Source organism: Staurois parvus, unplaced genomic scaffold (genome assembly GCF_062004578.1).
Source record: "Staurois parvus isolate SC_StPar_1 unplaced genomic scaffold, SC_StPar_1.0 ptg000219l, whole genome shotgun sequence".
Taxonomy (NCBI): domain Eukaryota; kingdom Metazoa; phylum Chordata; class Amphibia; order Anura; family Ranidae; genus Staurois; species Staurois parvus.
In genome coordinates this window covers 45,879-67,218 of record NW_028318015.1, presented here as the reverse complement: position 1 = coordinate 67,218, position 21,340 = coordinate 45,879, and the positions used below count along the sequence as shown (strand labels likewise).

At 41.2% G+C, this 21,340-nt stretch overlaps 1 protein-coding gene across 1 annotated transcript in view; it reads right to left on the bottom strand.

The window, feature by feature from the left end:
• The window catches only part of PIK3C3 (phosphatidylinositol 3-kinase catalytic subunit type 3), a gene marked incomplete at both ends in the record, with an annotated part of 109,561 nt that overhangs the window by 42,705 nt on the left and 45,516 nt on the right, over nucleotides 1-21,340 (bottom strand). Inside the window, 3 exons of the mRNA XM_089679175.1 lie at nucleotides 3,000-3,067; nucleotides 4,626-4,710; nucleotides 7,022-7,176. Coding sequence (XP_089535301.1) covers nucleotides 3,000-3,067; nucleotides 4,626-4,710; nucleotides 7,022-7,176 — 308 coding nt within the window. The remainder of the gene's footprint in view (nucleotides 1-2,999; nucleotides 3,068-4,625; nucleotides 4,711-7,021; nucleotides 7,177-21,340) is intronic.

The following is a 21,340-nucleotide window of genomic DNA, read 5'->3' as shown; positions in this document are numbered from 1 at the left end:
GGAAGGAACACCCCTTAGTGTCATTGCGCTCTGGGGTTGCTACTTTCTGGTGAGTGCATTGCGGAAGTCACTACATTTTGTTGATCACTATTTTTGGGACGATTATAATACTTAAGAGGACTTCTATATTATATTCATATTTAACATACAGAAATACCACAATACTACACATACCTAAAGGTTTTCAAATATTGCAATATATTAAAAAAAAAAAAAAAAAAAAAAAAAAGGAAAAAAATGTTCTAATGTACACACAAGCAAAGCGCATGTGTGTGGTTTGTTTTAATTTGTGCAATTGCTTTCTGATACTTTGCAGTTACATTACATTTTTTTTTGCTTTTATTCAAATATTGCTTTAGTCTTTGGTCACACCAATCCGAAGTCACATGACTTCAAAGTCTGATGTCAGTCCGACTTGCAAGACATCAGCAACTTGCACGACACATGTGTATACAAGTCAGATCTGAATGTGCAAAAAGTAGTGCATGCACTATTTCCAAAATCAGTGCAACTCTGAAGGTTTTTTTTTATATTTTATTATATTAATAAAAACTAAAAAAAAAAAAATTTAATACACTGTCTGCAATAAAACCTTTTAAAAAATTAAAAAACGAATTTCTTCATAAATTTTGGTCAAAATGCATGCCTTTGGTTAAAAAAAAAAAAAAAAAAAATCCCAATAAGTGTATATTGATTAACTTTCACACAAACTGTAGTATCTACACTGGAATTTTACCATTTTATTTATTTTACTCGTAATGGTGGTGATCAGTGACTTCTAGTGGGACTGTGATAGTGCGAGGGCAATCTGACACTGGGTGGGAACTGACTGACATCGCCAATGACATTAATACAGGGATTAGTAATACCAGTCAGTGTCATCTGTACAGTGACAATGTATAGTAAGAGTTTAACATCTCAGGCAATCAAAAGGGTTAACTGTGTGCCTAACAATGTGCAATATGTGCCTCTTTTACTAAGATGTGACTGTTTTACCCCCCTGCTTTGTAGAGAGAAAAAAAAAAATAGAAAAAAACCACAGCCACATCTCTGCTACGTGTACAAAGCCCTGTGATGTTAGCAAATGACAGTACAGAGCCCTGTGTTTACAAAGCTGATCAGCAGGTCCAGGACAAAAATGATTGGCTTGGACCCGATGACTGACTTGTGCTGTACTGAATCAGAGAACAGATCAGGCCGGAATCTAACCCGGGAATGCCGATCACGTATATGTGCAGCGGGGCTGACCTTCCGCCTTACAAAAATGCAGTGAGCGGTCCGCAGCTTGAGAAACGAAAGAAAAAAAAAAAAAAAAATACTGAAAGCAATTACACAAACAAACCAAAAAAAGGGAATAAGAAATTGTTTATTTTACGGACAAGTTATTGATTTTTACATTAGATCAAATCACCTTTTACAGTAAATTTGAATATGCTGTGGTATATTTTTAGGCCTCTTTCACAAAGGTGTACTCGACCACTTCAATACTAAGCACTTTCACCCTCTTCCTGCCCAGGCCAATTTTCACCGCCGTGACACTTTTGGTGTTGCATGACCGCACAATTGTCATTCAAACTAAAATTTTATCAGGTTGTTCAGACAAATAGGGCTCTCTTTTGATGGCATCTAATCACCACTGGGGTTTTTACATTTTTGCTAAACAAACGAAAGCCTGATTGAAATTGAAAAAAAAAAAAAAAAAAAAAAAAAAAAAACTCTTGTTTGTTATAAAAATTTGCAAAATTTTCTTCTGCACAGATGTGCACTGATAAAAAAAAACGCATTGATGGGCAAACATATGCTGCACTGAAAATCAGTGTAAATATCCCGTTACAGGAAAGCTGGTTATTGGCTTTCCTTTCCTATTACAGGGACAGCACTGAGGAAAGGAAATGCTGATAACAGACATTTGTATACATGTGATCGGCTGTGATTGGACACAGCTGATCACATGGTAAAGAGCCAACATCACTGGCTTTTTACCCTGGCCGGTGATGCGCTGTGTCCATAAATCAGAGCTCAGTGATGAGCTTTGTCCCTCGATGTCCATCCGGGGGGGATGAAGCGGCCAACCGCGGATTAACCAGCGTACACCTGTGCCAAGGCCATGTTTTGCCTGCATGGGTTACACAGGTATGTCTAGGCTAGGGGTGTCCAAACTGCAGCCTGCATGTGGCCCTTTGCTTGCTTTTATCTGGCCCTTGGGGCACTTTTCCTTCCACTGATCCGGGGCACTGTTCCCTCCCCACTGCCACCAGCGACGGGGCACTGTTCCCTCCCCACTGCCACCAGCGACGGGGCACTGTTCCCTCCCCACTGCCACCAGCGACGGGGCACTGTTCCCTCCCCACTGCCACCAGCGACGGGGCACTGTTCCCTCCCCACTGCCACCAGCGACGGGGCACTGTTCCCTCCCCACTGCCACCAGCGACGGGGCACTGTTCCCTCCCCACTGCCACCAGCGACGGGGCACTGTTCCCTCCCCACTGCCACCAGCGACGGGGCACTGTTCCCTCCCCACTGCCACCAGCGACGGGGCACTGTTCCCTCCCCACTGCCACCAGCGACTGGGAAATTATGCCACTGACACCAACGATGGGGCATGGTTCCTCCCACTGACACCAAGACTAGGGTATTGTTTACTCCCACTGACTCCAGGGCATTTTCTACTCCCATTGGACACAATCCAGCTCCCTTAAAGTTTGAAGGGCAGTAAACTGGCCCTTTGTTTTAAAAGTTTGGAGACCCCTGATCTAGGCAATCCCATTTGTGTCACAGACGCACAACCACTGCTTTCAATTTGACACCAGTGTGGGTTGCGGGTCTCCGACCACACACAGTCCGCGTTCAGGAACCGCACTCCCCATTTGTTAGGATTTTACGTAACTAGTCATTGAATGGTCTACACTCAGCAGTCAGTAACGGTCTACACATGACGATCAATAAATGTGTACACAGTATATTGGAAACATACAAGCAGACATTAGCTGTATACACACCAGTACAAGTAGTTGGCTAGCGTAGAGTTCTTGCAGGCCCGGGAGATGAGGAAGGTGCACAGATCTTGCTGGAGAGATGAGGAATACACATTAATACCCGGGAAATGTGGCACCGGAGCTATCAGGAACAGCACAATACCAAGACAAAGCTGCTCTGTAAAGGGCATGTAAAGGTTATCTGCTCTGAATAATTGAGCGCGCTGGCACCTACAGGTCAGGATGTTTTCAGCTCCACATTCGGTAAACAAAAATTAAAGAAACATTACTTGCCATTCAAAAAGTTCACACTATTCCTGTATAAAACCTTCGGCTTAAAGGGATACTAGAGGTAACAGTTATTATACAGGAATTATATAGCGCCAACAGTTTGTTCAGCGCTTTACAATATACTTTAGTAATCAAGTAGTAATACTTTAGAAGGATCTTTATGAAGCACATATTTATGATGAAGTGACTCCCGATCACGTGGGCGAGAGTGATGTCACTGCAATCTGGCGAATCAAGCGGCTGAAGATTTAGAACCCCCGAAGAACTACTGGGTTAACATGGAAGCCATCAGGGCAGCCCTGAAAGCCTAGCGCTGGAGGGCTCCGTTTGTAGGCAGGTCTTTCATACTGTTCTAGTATGCAGTGAGCAGCACAGTGGCTAAATGGTTCGTACTTCCACCTGGCAGTACTAGGATCGTTGGTTCGAATCCCAACCACGGCACCACCTGCCTGCAGTTTGCATGTTCTCCCTGTGCCTGCGTGAGTTTCCTCCGGGTACTCTGGTTTCCTTCTACACTCCAAAGACATGCTGGTAGATGAATTGGCTCCTGTCTAAATTGTCCCTAGTATGTGTATGTATGAATGTGCGTAAGGGACCTTAGATTGTACGCCCCTTGAGGGCTAGGGACCTTAGATTGTACGCCCCTTGAGGGCTAGGGACCTTAGATTGTACGCCCCTTGAGGGTTAGGGACCTTAGATTGGACGCCCCTTGAGGGTTAGGGACCTTAGATTGGACGCCCCTTGAGGGTTAGGGACCTTAGATTGGACGCCCCTTGAGGGCTAGGGACCTTAGATTGGACGCCCCTTGAGGGCTAGGGACCTTAGATTGGACGCCCCTTGAGGGCTAGGGACCTTAGATTGTACACCCCTTGAGGGCTAGGGACCTTAGATTGTACGCCCCTTGAGGGCTAGGGACCTTAGATTGTACGCCCCTTGAGGGCTAGGGACCTTAGATTGTACGCCCCTTGAGGGCTAGGGACCTTAGATTGTACGCCCCTTGAGGGCTAGGGACTGATGTGAATGTACAATATATATGTTAACGTGCTGCATAAATTGACGGCGCTATACAAGTACCTGAAATAAAATATAATCCGATTCCTGAGCAGTGCGGTCCGGTTCAGGCACAGACATGACTATCAATCCGCACTGCCAGCGTACCGGACATATGTGAACAGGCACCATAGGAAGCAATGTTACTTCACATGTCATGCGGTTCAAACCGCATTCCAATCCTCATATATGTGAACCGGCACATCAAAATGATTAGTAGTTATTTCATGAATGACAATGGTACTTGTGTTTACTTTTTTTAATCCAGAGAATTAAGACATTTTCAGTACAGGGACCGTAGCAACTTACTTCAAGATTTTCAGCTTCCAATCCATCCTTGCCCTTAGAAGAGGATGCTGGGGATGAGGAAGAGGCACTTGATACGATTTGAGAACTGCAAAAAGAAGCCACATCACCAATGAAATATGACTGAACAATGGCGGGAGACACTTTAAAAAGACAGTGAACTGCTAATATTATTCAGTAAATGAGTTTCCACAAGACTGCTGTGGGGTATGAATAGGAGGGGACAGTGGGTGCAAAGTGACAGCCTCTATTCTTTTAGAAAATCAGCCTCATTGGAGGTTTCCAGCAGTGCCTCATATAAACTAAAAAAAGAAATCTAAGAAATCTGCCTCCACTGTTTCTTCATATTGGAAATATTGAGTTGAATTATTCACTGCACACACGTGATGAGCATATAATGACAATTATCCTCCAATCATTGTTGCTGCCCTGTTTTGTGTTTCCAACATCAATAGGACACAAATGAAAATAAAAAGTGCAGCACAAAAACCACTGTGCGTTAGTGTGTCTTACGGTTATAATAAAGTCACTGCACAATTAACCACTTCCAGTCCGCACACTTTCACCCCCTTCCAGTCCAGGCCAATTTTCAGCTTTCAGTGTTAATCACAGTTTGAATGACAATTGCGCGGTCATGCAACACTGTACCCATATTAATTATTTTTGGAGACAGAAAAAACTTTTTGGTAGTATTTATTCACCACTGGGATTTTTATTTTTTTGCTATATAAATGAAAGTCCAAAAATCTTGAAAGAAAAAAAAAAAAAGTTTTTCTTATAAAATTTAGCAAATAAATATTTCATAAATCTTGGCCAAAATGCTTTAATCCATCTTTTTATAAAAAAAAAAAAAAAAAAAAAAAAACCCCAAATTTGTTTATAACCAAAAATATTTTTAATATTTTTATCTTAATGGTTGTTTTAACATACTGTCACCCTAGCAGTACAGTGTCAGTTTTTCCTTCCTTTCTACACAGATTGCTTTTACAGCCTTTATGGGTGTAAAAGCAATCATTTCTCCTTCTCTCTGGCTGCAGTCTTGCAGCCATTGAGAAATACTGTGAGCTGTGATTGGTCACAGCTTGTCACATGGTACAAGGCTATTCACAACAGCCTTGTACCATGTGCAGATTCAGTCTTCCCAGCCTGGTGCAGGTCTACAATTTTGTTTCTGGTGTCCTTCGACAGCTCTTTGGTCTTCACCATAGTGGAGTTTGGAGTGTGACTGTTTGAGGTTGTGGACAGGTGTCTTTTATACTGATAAGTTCAAACAGGTGCCATTGATACAGGTAATGAGTGCAGGACAGAGGAGCCTCTTGAAGAAGGTACAGGTCTGAGAGCCAGAAATCTTACTTGTTTGTAGGTGACCAAATACTTATTTTCCACCATAATTTGCAAATAAATTCTTTCCAAATCAGCCAATGTGATTGTCTGGATTTTTTTTCTCATTTTGTCTCTCATAGTTGAGGTCTACCTATGAAGCCAATTACAGGCCTCTCTCATCTTTTTAAGTGGGAGAACTTGCACAATTGGTGGCTGACTAAATACTTTTTTGCCCCACTGTGTGTATATATGTGTGTATGTGTGTATGTGTGTATGTGTGTAGATAGATATAGATAGATAGATATAGATATAGATAGATATAGATAGATATATTTATTTATTATATCAATATCTATCTCAATCAGGGGTTATAACCCTCCCTTACTCTATCCAAAATAAATAAATAAATAAAAAAAAAAAAAAAAAAAGTTTTGCCTAGAGTTCTACTTTACTTGTATAGTGACTTTGTTATCACATCGTAAGACACACTAAGGAGGTACAGTGGTGTTGCGCTACACTTACTGCCCTGCCCAACGTGGCCAGTCATCAAAATTTTCTTCAAAATATCTGAATGATACCTAAAAGTTTGTTTAAAAGAAAAAAAAAAAATGGGGAAAAAAAAAAAAAAACACCACACACATACCATATGGCTGGCGTGAACAAGCCTTTTGTTTTTTTGGGGTTTTTTTTTTTTTTTTTAAATCAATCATTGGTGAGTGACTTATGACCAGAATTTTAACAGGTCAGTGAGAAACAAAGACCTTTAGAAGAAAAAAAATAAAATTAGACAAAAAAAACAAAATGGAAGAGCAGTTGCTCCATATGACTGCTGATTTACCAAAAATACCCTAACACACCAAACTAAATCAGATTTCAAGATCTCATCAGTTTCCATTTGCAACACAATTCACAATGTGTCTAAAAACTTGAACAAAAGGAAAGCAAAAAAAAATATCAGCTGTAGCCTTACTACAGAAATAACTAAATACCTGACCTAATTCATATCAGGAAATGATTGTGCCTGTTGGCTGACTGTACTCTAATGGTCAAATGGCTTGATATCCAGACTGACTCACCTTTCCACATCAGAAGGGTTTACTCCCGATGTCATCATGCTATCCAACATAGGGCCTTGGCTGTCCCGTTTTGTTGGCTCTAGTCCGTTCTTTATGTCCTCAAAGTTTTCGTATTTCAGAGCTTGGACTAACTGTAACAAGTACATCAGCAAGTCCTGGAAAGGAATACAAATACATTTTAATTTAAAAAATTTTGCTTGCATTTCCATTTCAGGGCACATACTAAACAGGCTATGAATTCTAGTGGCTGTGAAAGCTCAAAGCTTTCTGTGCAAGAAGGTTAAAAAAAAAAACCCTGTCTGCAGCAGCCCCCCCACCAATACTTACCCCAAACCCCATCCCAATCCAGCTATGTGCACAAGGGCAGAGGCTCTCCCATGTCGCTCTCTCCTCATTGGCTGATACAGCAACAGTAGCCACTGGTTAAAATGTAAAATTGATGCAGCGCTAAAAGAACAAAACACTAAAACCTAAATAACCAAATGGTAAATACAGGTATTAGTATAGATATTAACATGACCCAAATCCACCTAGGGATGAGCAGAAGACAGTGGCCCTTAATAGGCTAATAGTAGTGGTTAAGTGCAGGATAAAGTGTCCATAGTTCATATATCTACAGGGGTGCAGGTGAATCACAGCACACTTCAAAAACGTGATCCCGGGCAGTCTTGCTGCAATGGCCTCTCACCTCCACTCTATGACCCTACAGGGCCATAAAGCATAATGTAGATCACCACGGAATCCTCCAATTCAGGGACTCTTTTGGTAGATTGGCATCACATGAACAGGGATAGAATTCCTCCAGGCCAGTAGGTAAACAGAAAGCACTCTCCTCCGATGTCACAACCGCTCATATGCTTCTGAGCAGCGTCTTTCTTTTTTTTTTTTATCCTCTTTCTTCCTTTTCTTGTCTTCCATTAACTGTTCTTCCCTTTCTTGCTCCTTCTCTCTGGGTCACGGTTCAGTAATCCATACATTAAAACACCTTGGGACAGCTTTCTTCAAGTGTTTCTCCCTCATTCGTCTGCATGGGAAAGAAAAATCGGTGTGCAAAATGGTGCAGAATCACACGCAGATATTGTCTCTCACCAGCTCCGCGTGTGACAGCAGCCAGCAAGGTGAAAAATCCTGGGTACAGTCAGTGTACAGAGCAAGACAAAAGCCCTCCGCCAACTCCGCGCTCCCCTGCCTGACTGCACCACGTGGTGCAGTCAGGCAGGGGAGCGCGGAGTTGGCGGAGGGCTTTTGTCTTGCTCTGTACACTGACTGTACCCAGGATTTTTCACCTTGCTGGCTGCTGTCACACGCGGAGCTGGTGAGAGACAATATCTGCGTGTGATTCTGCACCATTTTGCACACCGATTTTTCTTTCCCATGCAGACGAATGAGGGAGAAACACTTGAAGAAAGCTGTCCCAAGGTGTTTTAATGTATGGATTACTGAACCGTGACCCAGAGAGAAGGAGCAAGAAAGGGAAGAACAGTTAATGGAAGACAAGAAAAGGAAGAAAGAGGATAAAAAAAAAAAAGAAAGACGCTGCTCAGAAGCATATGAGCGGTTGTGACATCGGAGGAGAGTGCTTTCTGTTTACCTACTGGCCTGGAGGAATTCTATCCCTGTTCATGTGATGCCAATCTACCAAAAGAGTCCCTGAATTGGAGGATTCCGTGGTGATCTACATTATGCTTTATGGCCCTGTAGGGTCATAGAGTGGAGGTGAGAGGCCATTGCAGCAAGACTGCCCGGGATCACGTTTTTGAAGTGTGCTGTGATTCACCTGCACCCCTGTAGATATATGAACTATGGACACTTTATCCTGCACTTAACCACTACTATTAGCCTATTAAGGGCCACTGTCTTCTGCTCATCCCTAGGTGGATTTGGGTCATGTTAATATCTATACTAATACCTGTATTTACCATTTGGTTATTTAGGTTTTAGTGTTTTGTTCTTTTAGCGCTGCATCAATTTTACATTTTATTCATATTGCCTTTGTTTGGTGTGGGACAGATGCTGGCTGCTTCCTAGCTTTATTTACTATTCACCATAAGAGCGCAGGAGGATATTTATATGAAGTAGCCACTGGTTCCCGCTACTCTCGATCACAGCCAGTGAGCCAATGATGAGAGAGCGGGGGAGAAACCGAGCACCGCTCTGTGTGAATGGACAGAGAAGCAGCTCGGGAGCAAGCCTGCTGAGTGTCCCCTTAGCACACTGCTTGCTATGGGGACACTGGGCAGGAGGGAGAGGTCTGGAGCACCAGGGGGGTACCAGAGGAGAGGAGAATCAGGGCTGCTCTGCCACTGTACAAAGCCGGCAAGTATAATTTTTTATTATTTTTTTTTTAAACAAACTCAAGACTTTAATATCGCTTTAAGTGCAATTTTAAAGAACATCTAAAAGCCAAAATTTTAATTTCCTTTTTTTGGGATAGAGTGGGGGGGGGGGCAAAAAAAAAACCCACATCAGTTTCATCCGTCTCAAATTGCGGGCAGCTACCTTTACTTCCTGTCCAATGGAAATAAAAGGAAATCTCTCCCAAGTAAGGTATCCCCTCTTGGACATATGTCACTGGAACAAACAAAGTCATAAGATTTCCTGTCCCTCTTTGTTTTGGTGACAACTCCACATTTCGGATTTTACCTAATTTTTAGTCCTGGTGGCAATAATGCTTGGGACAAATAGAAAGGGTAAATCTCAGCAGAGACGCAAACAGCAATACAAATCTGACAGAAGCTCCAACCCTTCCCCACGGTCTAGAACTCTGAAGGGAATTATATATATATATATATATATATATATATATATATATATATATATATATATATATATATATATATATATATATATATATATATATATATTTTTTTTTTTTATTATTATTATTTATTTATTACACACCACATACACACACACACACACATTAATGAAACATAAAAAAAGGCTTTAGGGAGTGTTTCCACTGTCAGCAAAAAGGGACTTTTGTGGGGCATTTTTTCCCGCCCTTGAACGGTTGCAACTGAGACAATTCCATTAAAATTTAAACATTTTTCACCTTAAAAAGATCTATAGGCAAAAACTCCCCCCCCATTTTGGATATAGAGGGTTAGAACCCTTGTCATTTTTTGCCATCTGTATATTATTGGGGAGATTTCCCTTAACTTTCTGTTCCATAGCTAAAACAGGAAGTGAGGAAATCCCTGCAAATTAGGGAACCCCCAGGTCACCAGAACTAGTGTCCCCATTGGAAGATTTCCCCTCTATTATGTTTCTGACAACCCAACATTTTGATTTTTCCTTTTACGTTCACTTTTCATGACAACGGTAAAAAGGACAAATGGAGAGGGTGAATCTCCCCAATGTGGACACAGACAGCAATAAAAATCTGACAGGTGTCCTAGTCCCTCCCCACTTGATCCACACAAAAAAAAAGAAAAAAAAAGGTTTTGCCCTTAGTTCTACTTTAATGCATTCTTTGTATTAAAAAGGTAAAAAACACACCCCACTACCTGTCCAATCCCCTCTTCCTAAACACTTATTTGGCTACATGTCACACCCCCCCCTTTCACAGGAGGAACAGAGGACAGCAGAGCTCCTCTTGCTGTCAAACACCTGTGTATATAGAGTGTATATAGACACACAGCCTGCCTCAGGACTGAACAGGAGCATGCATGGGGGCCTCTCCAGCAACTGGCTTGCACAGGAAGCACCTGAAGGAGAGTACAACAGACAATACCAGCGGAGACTTCCACAACAGACGGCATGTTACCTGTGTAATATAATATCTTTGCACAGAGAAGGCAAGGATAACCTCTTATGTTAAAAAAAAAAAAAAAAAAATCGTGCTACACTAACCAGGGTGGATAAAAATCAATGATTTAAAAAAAAAAAAAAATTCTGATTTTTTTTTATTTAAATCGGATTTTTTTTAAATAAAATGCTTTTTGGAGAAAAATATATTACCATCCAAAGGTTATTCCATCATGAAATAAAGATTAGTTTTTTAATTATGTAGAATAAGGCTGTATATGTTTAATATTTTTGGTAAATAAATTCCATGAATCCATTCACAATGTCATGCTCTTCCAGAGGTTTTTGTAAGATTATTGGGCAGTTTCTCTGCCTACAAGATATTATCACAGATGTTTGGTTTACTTTTGCAGTTCTCAAAACTGAATGTGACTCAGCGGAGATCACATGCCTCTTCTTCACAGCAAAAATGTTATAACATGAACAGAGTTAAGAAAAAGACCTTCATCCTAACTTCTACAAACCTATGAATACAGAATCAACCCCTTCACTGCTAAGTTGCAAGAAGTTCAGTGAATAGAATAGAAACAATATTTTTCTGATTGTTTGGAGTGGAATAGATCTGCACAAGAAGAAAGTGAAACTAAGTGTGAGGAGGGAGGGGCTGACAGTGTGAGGAGGAAGGGGCTGACAGTGTGAGGAGGAAGGGGCTGACAGTGTGAGGAGGAAGGGGCTGACAGTGTGAGGAGGAAGGGGCTGACAGTGTGAGGAGGAAGGGGCTGACAGTGTGAGGAGGAAGGGGCTGACAGTGTGAGGAGGAAGGGGCTGACAGTGTGAGGAGGAAGGGGCTGACAGTGTGAGGAGGAAGGGGCTGACAGTGTGAGGAGGAAGGGGCTGACAGTGTGAGGAGGAAGGGGCTGACAGTGTGAGGAGGAAGGGGCTGACAGTCTACGTTTCTTAAAAAATATATATTTTGTTTAGCCAAATTAGTTACAAACATGGATGTTTAAGCAAATCACATATGCTGGAATGTTATTGTTTCAGTTGAATAAATCTATTTAAATTGTTATTAAGGTAATGATTATTTTTCTCCTTCCTAAGTACAACAGAAAAGTTGTCCAAATATGAATGATTAACCTATTAAACTGGGGATAAAAAAACTAATATGAAAAGTTGTTATTCTAAAAATCTTCATCTACTTGCATATTAAAGTTATACCAGCAAGAATTAGTCTTTATGTAGAAAACTTGGATTTAAATCAAGCCTTACTGATTAGTGATTTAAAATCAAATCCACCCTGACACTAACCAGCATGAAAATATAAATAGATAAGCTCCTCAAGCAATCAACAATACATATATAGTGTTAGTACATATTCCACTAAATACCTAGTGTGGATGAGGTCCACATATAGAAAAACCTTAGCCCAGGTTATATAAAAAAATATGGGACCAATAATAAACAGTGAAAAAATAAATAAATAAATGAGTGTACTTGTGAGCTACTATGGTGTTTGTCTAAACTATTACCATTAATTAATTTGACAAACAAAACAAAAACACAATATATGATACACCTGTGGTTCGCTGGCACTCACACCTACTCATTAGACAGTGTTCTGTGAGAAAATTAAATATAAATTGTGCCGCGCTCCTGTGTATAAATAATTACAATATTCACTATTTCAAATAACAATCCAAAGTAAAAAAAAAAAAAAAAAAATTATAAAAAACGATATATATACTTATATCTAGTGCATAAAATACAATTGTATTTTATGCACTAGATATAAGTATATGTATCATTTTATAAATTTTTTTTTTTTTTTTTACTTTGGATTGTCATTTGAAATAGTGAATATTGTAATTATTTATACACAGGAGCGCGGCACAATTTATATATTTAATTTTCTCACAGAAAAAATAAATAAGATTAAAATCATAGCATCAAAACAGTGCAAAATAGTCCATAAAGTGAATAGTAGAAAGAAATGACTCTTCTCCTTTACTGTGCTTGTGTGATATCCACCATCACCAGGAATGCACGCTCACCTCAAATTGAACCACATCACATTAGGTCAAAAAACAGCAGTAATCATCGATGTACCCTGGTCACTGGGAGATCAACAATCACAGAGAACCATACAGCAAAGGTCATACAGAAGTGAAGAGAGGGGCCCCTCTCTTCACTTACTTCTCCCTATACAGAAATAATCTGCTGCCGATTTCAGATTACTGGATGAACTTTAGGCGTGGCCAATGATCAGGGTCAAACAGAGGAAATTTACATTATAGTAAATTTATTGAGATTTTTCCATGCTGCCACAAGCATTATACTTTTTAATTCAATAACACATATCAAGTTCTGATGCCTGCATAGGGCCATCTGGACATGCGTTATTGACCTCATACAGATGCTGCAATCCAGATTGCATCTTTTTTTTAATGTTATATGGCTGATACACGTCATTCCACAAATGGAAGGCATCAGGAATATTTAGTTTCATTTTTTATTACCGGATAATAACGTTTTGTATATTTTTCATTGATGATGAAACACCTCTGCTTGGGCGTTTCATCATTACCTACTTTGTACAGTCCTTTACAGCTGTATATTATTTTTTACATAGATTGTACCTTTCTTCACCAACACTGGATTGCATGTGGGGTTGTGGATTTGTTACACCTTCTGGATGTAAGTGGCACACCATACATGTTTTTCTCTTTACACCGAACAAAGGAGGACATAGTGGTTTAGCACCTGCTTTGTGCTCAATATATGAATTCCCTGGGCCCTTCGCAACAGTTTTAGGATCGTACATACAATAGATGGGTTTTCCTCCAGACCATATCTCATCTGGTTACCCATGCAATTTTCTTTGACTTGCACCATATACTCACAACCACGTTATGCGGCTGTCGCTATAAGCTCCACACATTTGAGTACGCGGAGGATCTCCTTTTTTTGCCTCTGTTTACTGAGAGCTTCACTCAAATCTCCCTTAATGTGTTCCTAAACCCCGGACCCTGCATTCACTATATCCGGTCTCCCCAGACCCTGCATTCACTATATCTGCTCTCCCCGGACCCTGCATTCACTATATCTGCTCTCCCCGGACCCTGCATTCACTATATCTGCTCTCCCCGGACCCTGCATTCACTATATCTGCTCTCCCCGGACCCTGCATTCACTATATCTGCTCTCCCCGGACCCTGCATTCACTATATCTGCTCTCCCCGGACCCTGCATTCACTATATCTGCTCTCCCCGGACCCTGCATTCACTATATCTGCTCTCCCCGGACCCTGCATTCACTATATCTGCTCTCCCCGGACCCTGCATTCACTATATCTGCTCTCCCCGGACCCTGCATTCACTATATCTGGTCTCCCACAATACACAGAACATAAAAATGCAATTATTTTAGTAAATCAGGGTTAACTCTTTGAGGACCAAGGGACGTATTTGTCCCATGTTTTTAATTGCGTGTATCATCTGATTAAGAACTTAAAAAACCCTTTATTTTTTTGGTTTGAGTCCAAATATTAGTTCTTATCAACAAATGGATCTAGCTTTTTGCCAATTTCATGAAATGGCTTAGTTACAGCAACTGAAGTGTACGAACTTTAAAAACAAAAAAATGGATTCTTTTGGCGTTCCAAAATCTTACGGTCCTCAAAGGGTTAAGAAAAAAAAAAATTATATAAAAATATATATCGGTGCCCCAAGCTACTTGTCCCTCATGACAATCTATTTGTCCATATGAAAAAAAAAAAAAAATTGTTAGATATATATATATATATATATATATATATATATATATATATATATCTATCTATCTATCTATCTATCTATATCTTAAAATTGTATTAAAAAAAAAAAAAAAAAAAAAAAAAAAAGAGGAAAAAAAAAAAAAAATATATGATATTAGAAATATCTGGGGCTTTTAAAAACAAAAAAAGGGGCTTTATGGGGAGATAAACAGCACAATGTTTAAAAATATTACACGTTTATCTCCTCCTCCCCTCCCTGCCTCTCTCCAGCACTGCACCCGGGGACTAGCAGGGGAGATACCTTGCAGTGTAATGAGCACCAATTGGCTGCTCCTCAGGAAAGGGTGGGCCAGGGCTTATCCATAAAAACACACTTCTCCATAAAAATATACTACCTGTCTCTGGGTGGCTACACCACTCCTCTACTGAGCTATGGAGGGGGCAATGGTTGTTACCCAAGGTTGCTCTCCTGACAAGGAATACAAACATGTCTCTCCATAAAAATATACTACCTGTCTCTGGGAGGCTACACCACTCCTCTACTGAGCTATGGAGGGGGCAATGGTTGTCACCCTAAGCTGCTCTCCTGACAAGGACTACAATTGCCCCCTCCTTAGCTAAGTAGAGGAGTGGTATAGCCACCCAGAGACAGGAAGTATGTTTTTATGGAGAGACATGTTTGTAGTCCTTGTCTGGAGAGCAACCTAGGGTGACAACCATTGCCCCTCCATAGCTGGGTGTAGCCACCCAGAGACAGGAAGTATGTTTTTATGTTATTTGTAGAATGACCAGGTAAAACAAAAGCAAAATAATCTTCAAAGAACAACTAATGCTGCCACCACATCAAAGACTGCTGTAGTAGATTACATTTTTGGGTTTAGATACATTTTTGGGTTAGATACATTTTTCATCTCCCAGTTGAAGATCCTTTCCACTGTATGCGCAAAAGATGTCTGCAGATATATTCAGTGCTATATCAAAGGACATATCCCTGTCATCTCTTTAGATAAGAGCTGAAAGCGCACACTGGCCTGCCAGGAAGAAAAAAAAGGAACCTAGGCATCCTTTCTGTAGAACAACAGTAACCCTTTGAAATCACCTTCCCACCCTCGGGACATTTCCTTCTATACTCCTCACTTCACAGCTGATGGATAATATGGAAGCACAGGTCTTTAAAAAAAAAAGTTATAGGCTACTCTCAATCCTCCATGAATAATCTCTCAGCAGATATGTAGCACCTGAGAACAAGCCAGCATATGACATTGTGACATGTGTGGTGCCATCAAGCACTGAACCGACCTTGAGGAACGGGAGGGGACATCTTCAATATATGCAGAGGAAATCCATAAAACGGAGCAACTAATAGAGCCAGATCTATTCTGGTGAATGCACAGTATAAATCAATAGATACAGATCACGCGCCGCGCATACAGAAGAGCCCAACAGGACGAGAGCAAAACGCCTTCCATTGCAACATAGTGCGTTAAACTTTTCTTTTACGGTCTCTCTGCCTTTGTTGTAGGTTATATGCATTCCAATGAGACCTAAAGGCCAACCTTTAAATAAAAAATGAGACTTCCTCGGAGCCTGCTGAAATGTTCCATTGTCTGGATGCACCCTGGAAGAGAGCCACTGATGTGTAAAAGGGAACCTGTCACTATGGGCAGGAAGCACTGCAGACATGACTAACTTCTGAAAGTGGTGCTAGTTCCTCCTCTAGAGCACATGTCAAAACAGAAGACCCATAGACCGAATCCGGCCCACCAAGACATTCCATGTGGCCCTCACACCTCTCCCATCAGCTGCAACACCTTCCTTCCCTTGTCTCCACCCCCACTTTGTTTCCACAGCTGACAGCAGGGAAGAGGACAGAACTCCTCCGCCAGATCTTGTGTTTCTCCATGCAGCCACAGAAAGGCTCATCTCCACTCCCCAGTTGTAGTAGTCGGCAGCAAAGATGAGGGAAAAACTCCTCCTACAAATCCTTTGACTATCTGTGCAGCCGCAGCTCCCCCTAGTCTCCACCTGCCCTGGTTTCAGCATTCAGCCCTTCTCGGACCCTGCACTTTCTGCTGTCCAGCTCCATCCCCAGCTTCTTCCCAGCAGCAGCACAAGGTAAGGGGCACTATGATGTAAGGGAGGGTGGAGGACTCTTGACTTCTGATGGTGGGGGGGCTCTTAACATCTGAGGTAAGGGGGAAGGGTGCTCTGGACATCTAGTCTTCCAGATACAACTGGCCCTTTGAGGGCAACCATTATGCTGACGTGGCCCACACAGAAATGAAGTTCGATATCACTGCTCTAGTGCATCAAGAGAAGGGACATACCTGTCCAGGAACACTGTTGGGAATCTGAAAAGGGAAGCACTGCTGAGTGGGACAAGTAACAGTCATCCTCATGGAAGGATCCATTGACAATTTTATATATTTTTTATGTGCTAAATAATGTCACGGGGGGGGATTAGAGTGGAGCAAGCATAAAGCCTGCACCACTCTTCTAAACCTAGAAAGTAGAGCACATGATTCTCCTAACAAAAGGGGTGATCATTAGGAGCAATCTGATCCGCATTCTATAATCTAGAATGCAAAGATTATTCTGCATGTCCCTGTCCCCACTGAGCACAGGAGGTGAGAGGACTGTGCAGGCCCAGCTCCTGCTAGCATAGAGTGGTTTTCTGACAGCTTACAGCCTGCATTCCAGGTCTTGCTTGGCAGGGATTTGAGGCAGTTCTCTATACTAAAAACTGTCGCAACCTCTTAGTCACAGAAAGCTAAAAGAAAAAAAAACACAACAACAACACACACACACACACGCGTGGCGCAGATAGACCCGAAACAAGTTTATCGGTTTGTTAACGTGGCGCACGCGACTCCCCACAGTTTCCTGCACCAATTTTCTGATGCAGAAAGTTTTGTTCAAAGTGAAAACAAGAAGTTTTATATGCACATAGTTCGGAAAACTAAGAGTACGGAAGGGAAGAAATCTGTCCAAAATTGAGGGCAGTCTCCTAGCAGACAGCTGTCCCTGTTGGATAATTTCCTCTCTATCCTTGTTCTGGGGACCGCTCAAAATTTGGAATCTTCATCACTTTTAGGCCTCATGCACACTGGGAGTTTTAAAAATGCCGATAGTGTTCGCTGTATAAAGTCCCATTGAAAAGGTGAGTTTCTACACGTCTTTACATTAATGTTTAGCTGCATCAGCGTTTTTGTATCATCTGCAGAGAGACTACTACTTCTAAACAGAGAGCAAGGGTCCTTCTCAGCAGCATGCTGGCAAAGGGCAGGCTTTTCTAATAGGGCTGTGGATGCTTTTTAACCCCTTCCCGTCTAAGGGTAAAACAAATCCAAATGCCTAAGCACAATTTTGCAACGTTGACATGTGTTCGTAAAACCATATATAGCATCACAATTACTTTGTACATCCGGGTGAATTATACTGCGTTATTTTCAGGACAAATTGGGCTTTCATTTGGTGGTAATGGACATCTCCTGATTTTTTTTTTTATTATTAAAAAAGGAAAACTGGCCCAAAATAGTAAAAAAAAAAAAAAAAAAAAAAAAATGATAATATAAATACAGTGGGGATCGAAAGTTTGGGCACCCCAGCTAAAAATTTGTATTAATGTGCATAAAGAAGCCAAGGAAAGATGGAAAAATCTCCAAAAGGCATCAAATTACAGATTAGACATTCTTATAATATGTCAACAAAAGTTAGATTTTATTTCCATCATTTACACTTTCAAAATAACAGAAAACAAAAAAATGGCGTCTGCAAAGGTTTGGGCACCCTGCAGAGTTAATGTCTTGTACTGCCCCCTTTGGCAAGTATCACAGCTTGTAAACGCTTTTTGTAGCCAGCCAAGAGTCTTTCAATTCTTGTTTGAGGTATCTTTGCCCATTCTTCCTTACAAAAGTCTTCCAGTTCTTTGAGATTTCTGGGCTGTCTGTCACACACTGCTCTTTTAAGGTCTATCCATAGATTTTCAATTATGTTGAGGTCAGGAGATTGTGAAGGCCATGGCAAAACCTTCAGTTTACGCCTCTTGATGTAATTCCCCGTGGATTTCGAGGTGTGTTTAGGATCATTCTCCATTTGTATTAGCCATCCTCTTTTTAACTTCAGCTTTTTCACAGATGGCATCAAGTTACCATCCAAAATTTGCTGAAATTTTATAGAATCCATTTTTCCTTCTACTTGTGAGATGTTCCCTGTGCCACTGGCTGCAACACAACCCCAAAGCATGATTGATCCAACCCCATGCTTAACAGTTGGACAGAGGTTCTTTTCATTCAATTCTGTGCCCCTTCTTCTCCAAACGTACCTTTGCTCATTCCGGCCAAAAAGTTCAATTTTAACCTCATCGGTCCACAGAATTTGTTTCCAAAATGCATCAGGCTTGTCTATGTTCATTTGCAAAGTTCAAACGATGATTTTTGTGGTGAGGACGTAGAAGAGGTTTTCTTCTGATGACTCTTCCATGAAGACCATATTTGTACAAGTATCTCTTTAAGGTGGAATAGTGTACCACAACTCCAGTGTCTGCCAGATCTTTCTGGAGGGATCGCGCAGTCAAACGTGGGTTTTGAATTGTTTTTCTCACAATCCTGCGAGCTGTTCTGTCTGATATTTTTCTTGGTCTTCCAGATCTGACTTTAACTTCCACTGTTCCTGATGACTGCCATTTCTTAATTTCATTCCGAACAGAGGATATTGACATCTGAAAACGCTTTGCTATCTTCTTATAGCCTTCTCCAGCTTTGTGAGCGTCAACTATTTTCAGTTTCAGTTTTCTAGACAACTGCTTAGAAGAACCCATGGTGCTGATTGTTGGGGCAAGGTCAGATGAGTCTGGGCATTTAAAACCTTTGAGATTGACATCACCTGGTCTTCCCAGATGATGATTGAGAACAATCCATGACACTGGCAGGTCTCAGCTTGGCAAAGGGGGCAGTGCATGCTATAAATTCTGCAGGGTGCCCAAACTTTTGCAGACGCCATTTTTTTGTTTTCTGTTATTTTGAAAGTGTAAATGATGGAAATAAAATCTAACTTTTGTTGACATATTATAAGAATGTCTAATCTGTAATTTGATAAAAATTTTTAGCTGGGGTGCCCAAACTTTCCATCCCCACTGTATATACACATACATATAAATACACACACACACACTTATTTTTTTTTAATTTAGCTGTGTTTCTTGTTACTACCATAACCTACCACCAAAGAACCACCCAAAATAAATTCTCCGGCTCTTGACGATCACAGCGATACCATATGTGTATGTTATTTGTACCCATAGTACAGCCGAGAAACAATATAGTGCACATTTGGTTTGTTTTTTTACCTAAAAACACCCTGACACCAAATTTTTCTTTTTAATTCCAACCTTTGACCCTGACCTTGACCCAAACACTAACCCTGGCACTGAACTAGATCAAACCTTGATCTGGATATTTTCTTTATTTTGTAATATTTATTTATATATTCTCCGAGAGAGAGAGAGAGAGAGAGAGAGAGAGAGAAACAAACAAAAAAAAAAAACCAGGGGTGCAAGGCTGTACAGTGACTGATCACTGTGGTAAGCAGAGGCTATCACCGTGATCATGTGACCCGGAATTAGAAGTCCCGTATCCCGATCGGTAGAACTGGACCCGAAGCTCTCAGTGACACCGTGGTCTGTGCTGGGAGCGGACCGTGCGGCACGCTCCCAGCACAAAGACAGGTACGCAAATGTGCAGCCCCACGGAAAAAAGCCCAGTTCTGTGAGGCCGCATATTTGTGTTACGTCGGCATCAAGGGGTTAAAGGCCAAGTGCAGCCAAAATCAAAAACAGAAAAATAAGTACAAGGGACATAACAGTAGGATGTGTCCCTTGTTTTGATTCCTTCTGCTGTCAGTGATAATTCTCCTCCGTCCTGCCCCCCTAGCCCCATAATCGTCCGCGGCAATAGGTGTTAACATAACTAATGGGCTATCACAGGCTTCCATCAAGTTTTTTTTTTTTTTTCTTTTCTTTACACCATCCATAGAAGCTGCACTATGGCTTCTATGAGTGAAATGCAATCTGTGAATGGAAGGGGTGAAGACATCAATCCACTTTATCTCCCTCATTCTTCAATCCTGTTTCATTCATAGAAGCTGTAGTTTGGCTATTTTGAAAGATTGCAGGATGCAGGACTGAGGAAGTACAGCAGTGGAATCAGCACATAGCACACATCCTACTGACTGCAAGTTATGTCCCATGAGCTGATTTTTCTGTTTTTAATTACATGTCAGCTTTAAAGTTCACAGTTATGGAAAAAGTAATAAACGCAAATATTCAACCTATTTTTTTTTCCCCCACGGAAGCCTGCAAAGCATTGCACTCAGTCAGTGGATTGCAGGTACAAGGTCATGCTCCTGCAGACACATCTTGCAGCTTTCTGCCTGGACCTCTGTATGGGACGTTCAATTAGAAAGCTGGAGAAAGTGTTAATGAATGTCAATTTGAAATTTAACAGTGGCGGCTTTGAGGGAGAGGAACCCCTGTCAGCGGTCATGAAGTGGGAGGGTCAGGGAGTTGAGGGTGGGTGGGGAAAGGTTTGCTGGAACATGTTATAGGTTAAAGATGAACCGCAGGAATTCAGCTACTTTGCAAAAACTGCAAGCACACCATGAGTCAAGTCCAACTAGCTGCCTACCGCCTCTTGACAAGTTTATTGTGCTCCAGGAAGATAGCTTCTGAAGCTCAGATTCTGCTCGCTGTGCTCTCAGCTCCTTCAAGAGCAGAGTTGCTAGAACTACTATGCCGCTC